Here is a 13,016-nt window from a genome sequence, read left to right on the forward strand (position 1 = left end):
CCCTCAGTACCTGAAGCTCCATCCTTCCGCCACTCCTTTGGGTTATAGGAGAGTCCCCAACAGGCACTCTGCATGAACAGTGACGGCAAAGCGGACACGCATTGTCAGCATCCACAGTTACTCCAGAGACAGCCTGGGTGGAGACGGGAGAGGAGGAAGAAGGGGAAGAAAGTGGACAGAGGGGCCAGACGCGGTGCCTCACGCCTGTAATCCCAGCACTTTGGAAGGCCGAGGCAGGCGGATCACAAGGTCAAGAGATCAAGACCATCCTGGCCAACATGGTGAAACCCTGTCTCTACTGAAAATACAAAAATTAGCTGAGCATGGTGGTGCACACCTGTAGTCCCAGCTACTCGAGAGGCTGAGGCAGGAGACTTGCTTGAACCCAGGAGGTGGAGGTTGCAGTGAGTCAAGATGGTGCCTGGCAACAGAGTGAGACTCCATCTCAAAAAAAAAAAAAGGCCGGGAGTGGTGGCTCACGCCTGTAATCCCAGCACTTTGGGAGGCCAAGGTGGGCGGATCACAAGGTCAGGAGATTGAGACCATCCTGGCTAACACGGTGAAACCCCGTCTCTACTAAAATACAAAAAATTAGCCGGGCGTGGTGGTGGGTGCCTATAGTCCCAGCTACTCAGGAGGCTGAGGCAGGAGGAGAATGGTGTGAACCCCGGAGGCGGAGCTTGCAGTGAGCTGAGATTGCGCCATGCACTCCAGCCTGGGTGACAGAGTGAGACTCCAACTAAAAAAAAATTAAAATAAAAAAAAAAACAGTGGGCGGAGGTAGCGAGCCCCACTGATGACCCCCACTCTGGGGGCCAGGGGCTCCAGTCATGATCGCAACCAGCCCCCTCAGTGCAACCTGCTTATTACCGTGTCAGACACAACAGCTTCCCCTGCGGGCAGGTCACTCACTCGCTCATTCATTCAACAACACTGAGAGTGCCCGGCCAGGTGCTGGCTGGGCACACTGGGGGACACGGACCCCATCCCTGCCCTCAGGGCACTCACAGCTGGAACAAGGCATCAGAAAAGTGTACGATTCTGTACACTTTGGATAGTATGAAAAAGAGAAGTGGTAAACACTTGGGGCCATGAGCGCTCCCAGGAGGCCCCTAATCTGGCCTCACTGGGTCTGAGGAGGTTCCTAGGGAAAGTGACCTCTCATTTGAGACCTGAAGGATCAGGAGCGGGTGGGCAGGGACAAAGTCTAGGCTCAGGGAACAGTATGTGTGAAGGCACGAGGCTAGAGGACGTGGTGTTTAAGAAGTTCAGGCTCGGGCCAGGCACGGTGTCTCACGCCTGTAATCCCAGCACCTTGGGAGGCCGAGGTGGGTGGATCATGAGGTCAGGAGATCAAGACCATCCTGGCTAACACGGTGAAACCCCGTCTCTACTAAAAATACAAAAAATTAGCCAGGCATGGTGGCGGCGCCTGTAGTCCCAGCTACTCGGGAGGCTGAAGCAGGAGAATGGTGTGAACCTGGGAGGCGGAGCTTGCAGTGAGCCGAGATCACCCCACTGCACTCCAGCCTGGGCGACAGAACGAGACTCTGTCTCAAAACAAACAAACAAAGGAAGCTCAGACTCAGGAAGGTTCAAGACAGAGGTGAGTGGGGAGCCTACAGGCACCTGGGCTCAGGCAGGGCCGAGAGCTGCGGTGAGGGGAGAGGTTTATGCAACACAGCCACATCGTCTGAGGTGCTGCCCGAGACCATTCCAGATGCTATGTGTGCAATAGACTGGGGAAGGGTGAAGGTGGGGTGGGGGATCTGGCCATGGTGGGAGCCTGAGCCCTGGAGGGATATGGCTGTGCTGAGGACTGGAATGGGAGGGGGATCACAGGACCCTGCTGTCTGGGGCATGGGGCGAGGGACATGGGAGGGCGAAGGCTCCCCCGCCTGGCCACACATAGAACGGCAGAGGCTGGCAGTGCCTGGATTTCTGACCTGGCAGGGGTAAGTGGAGACACTGTTCACTGAGCTGGGGAACAGCAGGTGACAGGCCCCGCAAGCCACCTCCACAGTGGCTCCTCTTCCCCCACTGTGCGAGTTGCCATCATTTCTCACCTGAAAGCTGCGACTGCCTCTGGCTTCCACTGGTGCACCCCGAGTAACAGCTGACACGCAGAAGCAGGCATTTCCCTTTCAAGATGTAAGGCTGATCAGACCTTCCCGAGCTTCTCATCCCCTTAAAAATGAAATCCAGACTCCACCTGGGTCTGCAGACCTGCCATGTACACACCCTACCCCACTGACCCGGTTCCATCTCCCACCCCTCACTCTGCTCTGACCAGTCACAGACGTGCCTGCCACAGGGCCTTTGCGCTTGCTCACCCTCCCCTGAAACATGCCTTCCTCCCCTAACCACGTGGTCGATGCCCACATCCTCTGGTTCCCTCTCATCTCCCCACATGAAAGAACACAGGGGATAGCCCACCCCTTCCTCCCTGCTTTCCTCGTCTTCAGAGCTTGTCACCGTCTGACTTACTGCACACTGGGTGGGTGATTGGTCTCCGTCTCCGCCACTGGCGTGCTGTCTCCCCGAGCGCCTGGACTCCATCTGCTTTGCACGGTCTCCCAGCACCTGCGGCAGTGCATACAGGAGGGCTCAGTCACTGCATGCTGGAGCAACCACCTCCCAGCCCTGGCCCCAGGGCCATGGCCACCTCCTGGTGCTGTTTCCCGTGCTTAGAACAGAATCCCACCCTCACTTGCTCTTTCCTTCCCAAGAACAGGTCGAGGTCTCTCGCCCTCCTTCCTGCCTCCCCTCTTCCCAGACCTAATCACACCCTACTCCGTGTGATCCTGGAATTTTTAAGCACACGCACGCTTGACTCCAAGACCAAACACCAGGCGTCCTCCATTCCAGCACAACCACAGATAATAGCCACTGTCCACCACCATGTGCCCAGGCCTCTGCTGACAGTGACCGAGGATGCAGAAGCAGAAGATGCGCGCCCACGAGCTCTGGCAGTCTCCCTGGAGAGGGCACACTAACATGGGGACAGCATCCTAGCACAGCACGAGATGGGTGTCAGTGAGCGTAGCCAGGTGGCACCAACTTCCTGAAGCTCGGAGTGAGACACAGGGGTTGGGGGGAGGGATGGAGGGAAGATGTGATGGGAGGTGCCACTTTTGCCACCTGCAGACTTAACCCGAGTCCCAGAGCACACAACTGGTTAACAGCAGAGCTGGGCCTGGCTGGATCCATTGGGCTCCACGCCAGAGGTTTCTGAACTCAGAATGGCCCCCATTGGCCGAACCCTTTGGACAGAAGCAACCGACTCCCACCTCTCCACGAAATCCCAAGCTCCTGAGCAACTTCCAGAGGCTACAGCACAACAGTGAGCAGACACACAACTCATATGAGCCCTGCACATGACAGCGACATGGGCGAGACGCAGCCCCAGCCGCTGGCTCACAGGAGCGAGGGCCGCCAGCCTCCCCATGCCCGGGGCACCTCCTCCTAACCCTGGTCCAGAGCTCAGGGTCCCTCTCCCTAAAGCCCACCTGAGACCTGGAGCAGCCTTCTGCCTGGATGGCTGCTTCCCCTAGTGGCTGCGAGTGATCAGCAACACTTATTATAGGAAAATTTAAACAGAAAATAGGATAGAAAGAAAAACCGCTCTTACTCCCAACCCGCCCCCTAAGGTACCTTTTCATTTCTCCACGTGGGACACCTTCTTCTCTATCCATACGTACACATTTTTATGACAGCGTAACCACAGTGTACCATAATTTTACATTGTGCCATTTTACCGTTTTCCTGTAAACAGCTTTCCTTGTGTTTAAATGTGATCTGAGTATTTCTCATCTAGAGTGACTGGTTAGCACTCCATTAATAACCAGCTCTCTGAGAGGGCACCCCGCTCCCTCAGCCACCACCAGTGCCATCCACTACTTTCCCATCAGCTCCACTACGGAGCCCTCAGGAACAAGGTCAGGCCTTACTCAGAGCTCATCAGGCATTTTCTGTAAAGACAGAGATAGAAAATACAGACCGCAGCAGCTATTCTAGTCTCTTATCCATGGTGAAGGCAGCCACAGACCATACGTAAACAAACAAGTGTGGCTGCGCCCCAACGAAGCTATTTATGGGCCTCAAAATTTGAATTTCATAGAATCTTCATGCAACACGAAATGTTCTTTTGATTTTTTTTTTTCTTTTCTTTTTTTTTTAGAGACAGAGTCTCATTCTGTCGCCCAGGCTGGAGTGCAGTGGCGCAGTCTCAGCTACTGCAAGCTCCACCTCCTGGGTTCAGGCCATTCTCCTGCCTCAGCCTCCTGAGTAGCTGGGACTACAGGTGCTCACCACCACGCCTGGCTAATTTTTGTATTTTTAGTAGAGACGGGGTTTCACCGTGTTAGCCAGGATGGTCTCAATCTCCTGACCTCGTGATCCGCCCACCTTAGCCTCCCAAAGTGCTGGGATTACAGGCGTGAGCCACCGCACCTGGCCGTTCTTTTGATTTTTAAAACACATTCCTAGCTCCTGGTATGTACAAAACCAGGCAGCGAACCAGATCCGACCCACAGGCTGTTTCCTGACCCCTGCTCCATTAACACTGGAGGATTCAGGGGTGGAGGAAGGAAAGTCCTAGAAAGGAGTGAAGGAAGAGGGTGGAAACTGAGGAAGCAAAGGCCCAACAGACCACTCTCTGTGTTCCAGAAAGTTCTAGGACTTGCTTCCACTTCCCAAGGGGCCTGGGACAATCCAGCTCTCTGAAACTCCCTGAACAGAGCAAAACCGAAGGCTGAGACCATAGAGATGGCTCAGCACCTCATTTTCCTGATGGAGGGGAAGGGTCACCAAGCGAGATGGGGGAAGAGCAGACCCCAAATTCACTATCCCCTCATGTGCCCCCACCAAGGTGGTGATTCCAGCCTTTGACACCCCCACTTCGAGTCAGCTTGTCACCAGCTCACAGTGGCAAAAGTCCCCTTCCAGACAATGCCCCACAAATCTTTTTAATGCCAAGTGGCCTAAAATGCCAGGAAAGATCCTTCTGAAATGTAAATCAAACTACTCTCTGCGAGGCAGACCCATCCTCTGCTGCCCCTGGCATTCTAAATGATCTCTTAGAAATAAGAGCCAGTGCCTTTGCCAATAATAACTTCTACTTTAGAAGTGCCAGATCAAACCCAGAGAAAGTGGCTCAGTGGCTGCCCAGGGCTGAGGCAGTAGACGGGAGACAGGGAGTGACTAAAGGACACAAGCTCTCTTTTTGGGGTGGGCAAGATGTTCAACTGTGGGGATGACTGCCCACACCTGTGAATATACTAGACCCCTGAACCATACCCTTTATTTTTTTTGAATCAGAGTCTCGCTCTGTCACCCAGGCTGGAGTGCAATGGCGCAATCTCTACTCACTACAACCGCCGCCTCCCGGGCTCAGGCAATTCTCCTGCCTCAGTCTCCCAAGTAGCTGGGATTACAGGCGCCCACCACTACGTCCGGCTAATTTTCGTATTCTTAGTAGAGACGGGGTTTCACCACGTTGGCCAGGCTGGTCTCAAATTCCTGACCTCAAATGATCTGCCCACCTTGGCCTCCCAAAGTGTTGGGATTACAGGTGTGAGCCACCCCACCTGGCCAAGAGCCATACCCTTTAGATGGGCAAACCGAATGGTATGTGAAAAAGTTGCTTATGAAAGCATGCCAGGCGCTTCACTCATCTAAAATCTCACAAGCCTGTTGAACTAGGATTACAAATCCTAGTTCACGATGTGGAAACTGAGGCTGGGAGCAGTGATGTGACGTCCCCAACCGTTTCATAAGCAGTGAGACTGGCTCCAAGGGTAGTCAGTTTTTCAAAAGGGAGGTGACAGGCGGGGTGGCCTGTAATCCCAACATTTTGGGAGGCCGATACGGGCAGATCGCTTGAGGTCAGGAGTTCGAGACCAGCCCAGCCAACATGGTGAAACCCTGTCTCTACTAAAAATACAAAATTAGCCGGGCGTGGTGGCACATGCCTGTAATCCCAGCTACTCAGGAGGCTGAGGCAGGAGAATTGCTTCAACCTGGGAGGCAGAGGTTGCGGAGAGCTGAGATTGTGCCATTGCACTCCAGCCTGGGCAACAAAGGTGAAACTCCATCTCAAAAAAGAAAAGAAAAAATTAGGGTGTGGTGGCAGGAGACTGTAATCCCAGCTGCTCAGGAGGCTGAAGCACGAGAATCACTTGAACCCAGGAGGCAGAGGTTGCAGTGAGCCGAGATCACGTCACTGAACTCCAACCTGGGCGTAGCAGCGAGACTCCATCTCAAAAACAGAACAAAACAAAGAGGGAGGTGATGGTTCCTAAAGTCAGCCCTTTGCTGCAACGGCCCCTGCACTAACAGGACCTGGAAGTGCCCTTCAGTACCAATGGGACCCACATCAGTCCAGGGGAAGGCCAGAGCAGCTGCAGGACCTATTCCCAGCCTTCCAAAGCAAATCCCTTCCCATCTCGTCCTGGCGCCCCTTCTGGAGGAAAGGCTGGACCCCCTGAAGTAGAGGAGAGGGAAGGCTCAGGGAAAACCTCACCCAGGGAGCTGCTGCCCCGGGGCTTTCTGGAAACTGCCACCTCCCCGTCTTCCACCTCCAAGGGAAGCTACTGCTTCCCACTCACCCATTCCTAAGCATGGGGCTCCATTTGGGCATGTGAGTACCTGTCCCTGGACTTGCCTTTGTGGCCATAAGCTACCTTTCTAGCATGGCACCCAGAGCATCCCAGGTAGAAGCAAACTGAAAGTGGCCCTCACTCATGATGCAGACAGTAAGAGAGCCCCTAGTCCCATCTGGACAGGATCCCCACAGCCACGGTGACAAAAGGCAAAGCAGAGCTCACCCTCCCCCACTACCACAGTGCAATGACCAGGGAGGAAGGGCAGGATGAGGGTAGGCATGACCAAACCCTTCCACGTGGCTCACTGGCCAGCCAGTGGTTTCAGGAGCCATTCCTTGGGCAGAGCAGCATGGGGCTGACAGGTGCCTGTTCTCCCATCAAGAGGGGCACATGCAGTGAGGGGACCAATGTAGACAGGTTCGAGTTCGGGTCAACCACTGGTTTTTGTGCAGGCCAGTCCTCTGTGAGACACATGGCCTCCCTGAGCCTCCCGGCCATATCTGTAAAATGGGGTAGTCATCTCTGCCCCATGGTGACTGTGCAGATCAACTGAATTCTGTTGGGGTGGAACTGACTGCATGTGGCAGGAAAATCAACACTACCCTATCAGGAATGTATTGACTTACTTCTGTGAAACATCTGGGATGTGGACTTCAGGATTTGCTAGACTCAGAAAATGAATGTCATGAGGCTTCAGGTCTACCCTCATGGGTTCAACAGCCCCAAACCCCTGGCCTCCCTTCTATGCCCCCCACCCCCAAAGTAAAAGCCTTAAAGTGTGGCTCATGGGGTTCTGGTTGTACGGAGACCAGAATCCCAGGGGCTACAGCCAGGGCATTTGTTTTTAAGAGTGGGTCTTGCTCTGTTGCCCAGGCTAGAGTGCAGTGGTGCAAGCATGGCTCACTGCAGCCTTGGTCTCCTGGATTCCAGTGATCCTCCTGCCTCAGCCTCTTAAGTAGCTGGGACTTGCAGATGCATGTCACCACACATGGCTAATTTTTTTTTTTTTTTTTTTTTTTTGAGATGGAATCTCACTCTGTCACCCATTCTGGAGTGCAGTGGTGCAATCTCGGCTCACTGCAAGCTCTGCCTCCTGGGTTCACGCCATTCTCCTGCCTCAGCCTCCCGAGTAGCTGGGACTACAGGCGCCCGCCACCACACCTGGTTAATTTTTTTGTATTTTTAGTAGAGATGGGGTTTCACCGTGTTAACGATCTCCTGACCTCGTGATCCGCCCATCTCGGCCTCCCAAAGTGCTGGGATTACAGGCGTGAGCCACCGCGCCCGGCCCACATGGCTTATTTTTTAAAATTTCTCTATAGAGATAAGGTCTCCTTATGTTGCCTAGGCTGGTCTTGAAATCCTGGCCTCAAGCAAGGGATTCCCGCCTTGGCCTCCCAGTGTTGACATGACAGGCACTAGCCACCACACCCGTACCTCTGATAAAGGGCAACAGGGGGTCAAGCAGTGGCCTCTAGGCAAGAGCGTGCCTTTTCAAGGTCACATCCACACCCGACAAAGATTCCATCTTGCCAAAGCTTGGAAGGACAGCACCCTACATGGCAGAGGCCCACCCACACCCAGGAAGGCTCAGCCTGCCCCAGACTAGGAGGCCCCAGCATCTCCATCGCAGTATGTGCTGCAAACCTGTCTTGTCTTTTCACCTGGTATCATCTGGGCCTCAACCCCTCTGCCCTTTGCTGAGATTCCAGTGTGGCCACGTTGCATAATCCAAACCATCCACTTGTGAGCAGTCATTTGACCACACCCTACCCCATCCAGGCTTGCCCCAGCCCTGCACTTTGGTGGTGCTGTCTGGACACAGGAAGATGGAACATCTCACATATGGTAGGAATGTGAGCTCTCAAGCAATTGCCAGTAGAGCCATGAAGATTCTCAGCAATTGGCATAAAAGCAAACCCAGGGACCGTGTGTAGGGCCAGAGGACAATGAATAAAAAACACATGACTAAAGAGAATATGGCAGCACCAAGACAATACCCCACTTCATCACTCTGAGCCTGAGCCCAGGACTCATCAGTCCCTGGGGAGGCAGGGCTGAGGTCACACCCAAACACTGCAGAGACCATGGTGCTTGGTGCAGTTATTACCATCGTGTGTTTCCAGAGGAACAATCATTCTTTAAGCCAATAAATTCTATCTCTAAGGGGCTTTTTGCTTTAGTTTTTCCTATAGTAATTGTTTACACTCTTAAGTGTTTAGTTTGGCAATTGTTTACAGCTAGAATCTGAGCCTGAAGAGTTTTAACTTTTAGTTTATTTACATCTACTGTGCTTTTATTTCTACCATTTTATTTTGTGCTTTCCATTGACTTGTTCTCTGCTGCACCCCCAACCCTTTCCGCCTTCTACTAAACCCATCAAGCTTTAACTCCCCTGAAACACATGCCACACCTGCATGCATGCCACTCCCTGACCAGGGCCCCCACTTTGGAATGCCTCCAGGGGTCACCTTTAAACTTTAAACCGTGTATCTCCAAAGCGTAATAGTACAAAGACCTTAGTATTCGTTATCCCTCTGCAGTGTCCATTATTCTAGTTCCATTTGAGTTTGGTCTCACTGTTGCTCAGGCTGGACTCAAGTGATGCTCCCACCTCAGCCTCGTGAGTAGCTGGGATCACAGGCATGCACCATGATACCCAGCTTCCTTTTGATTCTATCAATTCACTGTGGACCAACCAATTTCTCTGCTCATCACCATCCTTTCTTTTGGCTCAATTCCTTAGGAATTATTTTGGTTTGGGGATGTGAATGGTAAAACCTTGGCATGAGAATGTATCTTACTTCTTTCTGAATAATAATTTCATCCAATGATTCCCTCAGCATTGAAGATATGATTTCATAAACTTTTGGCTTCTGTTGAAACCTTCGTTGAATGATTGTTCTTTCTGTTCATGTTCTGCAGCTTCATTCAAATGAGCCTATGAATGAATGTGTCTTTGCTTCTCGTGTGTGATTCCTAGTGGATTTCCTGATCTCAAGGATGAGTCCATTCTGGAAAGTCACCAGTCATTACCTCCTCAAACACTGCCTGTCCACTCTCTCCATGTTCTTTCATCTACTTTAGAATAATTCCTTAGATACATCCCTCCCAACTCACAAGGCCTCTCTTCAGCTATGTCTAATCCTACTAAGCTGTGTTGAAACAGCTCTAAGAGCCTGAACTCTAGTCGTTATGCTGTATCCCATTCTACCTGAATCCAAAAATCTATTTCTTCACCATACCGTGGTTTTTTTTTCCTTTTATCTGTTGTGTTATCTGAGTTTCGAATTTAGGATTGTGAACCCGACCTGTGAGAATCCTGTGCAACCAGGCTAGGGATCAATACTGGGGATTAATTTATCTTCGAGTAGTTCCTAGACCACAAACTTGTGTGAAGGTTTTTATTTTTAAGAATCCAGAAGGATTAAAACGTTCATCCTCCCCACTGTGCCAATGGGGTTTTTGTCTAGCTCCTGTGACACTGGGGCCTCTAGCTTTATGCTGAGATTTTGGTCCCAAATCCTCCCCTGGTTTAGATCAACTTCTCCCTCCAAATCCAATTGCACGTCAGCCCCTGCCTGTTTAATTTCTCTAAGGGACTAACAACCACTCTGAAGGTTGCTACAAGGTCCGGGGCCTCCATGGTCACTTTTTGTTTCCAAAAGAGGTCATTCTCCTTTCCCAGGAGGTGATTACCTATTTACCGTTTTTTGTTTTGGTTTGGTTTTTTTTTTTTTTTTTTTTGAGATGGAGTTTCACTCTTGTCACCCAGGCTGGAATGCAATCTCAGCTCACTGCAACCTCCGCTTTCCAGGTTCAAGCGATTCTTCTGCCTCAACCTCTGGAGTAGATGGGATTACAGGCACACACCACCACACCTGGCTAATTTTTGTATTTTTAGTAGAGATGGGATCTCACCATGTTGGCCAGGCTGGTCTCAAACTCCTGACCTCAGGTGATCCACCTGCCTCAGCCTCCCAAAGTGCTAGGATTACAGGCGTGAGCTACCATGCCTGGCCCACCTATTTAACTTTTTACTGTGCTATTTATCATGGGCAGGTGTTTGAAGCAGGAGTTTGGTTCCTTAGTCCACCATCTTGCTGGAGCCACTCGTCTCTAGAGCCAAGGCTAAGGTGAACATGACTACTGAACCTTAAGCAGCAATGGGTTTAGCTATTCTCATGATTTAAAAAAAAAAAAAAAATCCTGATGTGACATATTCCCTCCAGGGAATGGCAGGGAGACACCACTGATGTGTTCCCTTCTGTGTCCAGACAGACACCAGGAGGGTAGCCCCTCTACACTCAGGGACTGTTGGAAGAGGCCAGGCCATGCAGTCCAGTTGCAGCCACTCACGGATGAGGGGCTGGGCCTGTGCCTGTCTTGCTAAGAGAAGTTAAGCTATTATCAGGATCTCCAGACCAACACTGGCAGGGCCATTGATCCTCAAAATACAGCCAGTTAGCTCCCTGGCCAGGTGACAGTTAAGAACACCCATCTGGTTCCTCCTTTGCAGGACAAGATCCTCAGGTCAGAGGCCACAGCAGTACCAGGTGAAGGGAGGTTTTTGCAGGTCTGCTCTTAGCAGCCAGGCCTGGCCACTGCAGCTGGGCAGGGCCCTGAATGTGCACACGCAATGAAATGTAACTCTTACACAGCATGTCTAGAACACACCAGAAAACACATCTGGATAATGCTAAAGCTCAGCAGGGCTGCCTTTTCCACAAGTGAGATCCAGACTGTATTAGCTTTTAAAAGCTCCCATGTGATTACAATTCACACCCAGGACTGAAGTCCACTGGTTTGAACTTTAAGTCTATCCCACCCCATCTCAAATGTCTGACATCCCCCATTAAGATTACAGGGTCCCTGGTTTACCCCCAGACTGATTCAGTAGGTCTGGGGGTGAGGCCAGGGAGGATGTACCTAATGAGTACCCAGGGCAATTGACTCAGCAGCCTGCCCACTCAACTCTCTGCAGACCCTCCTCGGGCAGCATGGGAGACACGTTCTATAGAGCATGGCAGCTGGCATGGGGCTGGGGAGAGCAGAACAGGACTGTAGGCCACCCACAGGGAGGCTGTCCCAGTAGCTGGTCATCTTCTTGAAGCCTGGCTGCCCTGAACTTCTACAATAGGCCTGGTGCCAACCTGACATTACAAATCAAATGACCTTCACTGAAGGCTTTTAGATGTAAAGGCAAAGCTCTCTACTAGGTTCCTCTGGGAGACAGAACACACTTTTATCCAAGATACCATCCACCCCAAAATACTTCAGTTCCAATTAGTTTATTTCCCCATGTACCAGTCACTTAAATACCTGATCCTTGGAGGCCTTATGCTTAGAAATATAGAGACAGATAAAAACCTGTGACCTCAAAGACAACTTTCTCTTACGAGCAGCACGGGAAGGCATCTTCATGAGAACACAGGAATTGCAAGCAGCACAACCTCAAACACTAGTCCCAGTCTCCTCCACCAAGGAAACATCATCTCCCCCATGAGGCCTCTCCCAATCACTCCCACCCACCTTAGAATTCTCTGCTGCCCCCACCACTGCCCAACACTTCAGATCTACTCATCTATCAGTTTTCCTCTCTAGGAGTAAACCCAAGCTCCAGAGGGAGGGGCCTCCCATCTGGCTCAGTGCCCCATCTTCCTGAATTAACATGCAGGTAGAAAATGGCACCTGACAAGAGAACTGCTCTCTTCTCACTGAATGGCAGTGGCATGAGGTACAAGGAATAATTGGTTCGTTTGGGGATGGATGGGTGTCATTAATTCTAAAAGGCTTTATCAAAGTGGGTGGGATTCCGACTCAGGAAAGGGCCTTTATAGACAGAGGGACCAATCGAAACCTGTGCTGGAGTCCACACAGGTCAGGTCAGATGAGGGACAGCAAAGCAAAACTCCAGCTGGGAAGACCTCTAGCCCCACCTGTTTTGCAAATGGGAAAAGAGGACCAGGAGTGGCTCCCCCACAGTTGAGAAGTTAACTCAGCCCCGACTTCACAAACCCCACATGCAGTATGATAGTTAATATTTTTGGGCACCACCTTTCGGGTGTACCTGTCTCCTATACACCTTATGCCAGAATAGGCACAAGGCAAGTCTCTTGCCCAGAACCAGTGGAAAGCAAATGAATTCGTTAGCCTTTACAAAAAATACTTTTTTTTTTTTTTTTTTTTAGACAGTCTCACTCTGTTGCCCAGGCTGAAGTGCAGTGGTATAATCTCAGCTCACTGCAACCTCTGCCTCCCGGGTTCAAGCAATTCTCCTGCCTCAGCCACCCGAGTAGCTGGGATTACAGGCACGTACCACCATGCCCGGCTAATTCTTGTATTTTTAGTAGAGATGGGGTTTCACCATGTTGGCCAGGCTGATCTCGAACTCCTGACCTCAGGTGATCC

The 13,016-nt window shown here is 51.5% G+C and overlaps 1 protein-coding gene across 9 annotated transcripts in view; it reads right to left on the reverse strand.

Moving 5' to 3' along the window:
• RRM2 (ribonucleotide reductase regulatory subunit M2) overlaps nt 1-13,016 on the reverse strand; it is a 38,868-nt gene that overhangs the window by 15,292 nt on the left and 10,560 nt on the right. For 8 of the 9 annotated variants that reach the window (XR_004428522.1, XR_004428521.1, XR_004428515.1 and 5 more), the window contains exons 11-13: nt 2,488-2,583; nt 2,067-2,187; nt 11-133 (exon numbers count right to left, since the gene is read on the reverse strand). Coding sequence is in view for 1 of the 9 variants with exons in the window: in XM_033176567.1 (XP_033032458.1) it covers nt 105-133; nt 2,067-2,187; nt 2,488-2,583 (246 nt within the window). In the remaining 8 variants the exon portion in view is untranslated. Of the gene's footprint in view, nt 1-9; nt 134-2,066; nt 2,188-2,487; nt 2,584-13,016 lie in introns of those variants that run through there. The other variant, XM_033176567.1, reaches the window with a different exon arrangement.

The sequence above is a fragment of the Trachypithecus francoisi genome, unplaced genomic scaffold (assembly GCF_009764315.1).
Source record: "Trachypithecus francoisi isolate TF-2019V2 unplaced genomic scaffold, Tfra_2.0 Lachesis_group17, whole genome shotgun sequence".
Taxonomy (NCBI): Eukaryota; Metazoa; Chordata; class Mammalia; order Primates; family Cercopithecidae; genus Trachypithecus; species Trachypithecus francoisi.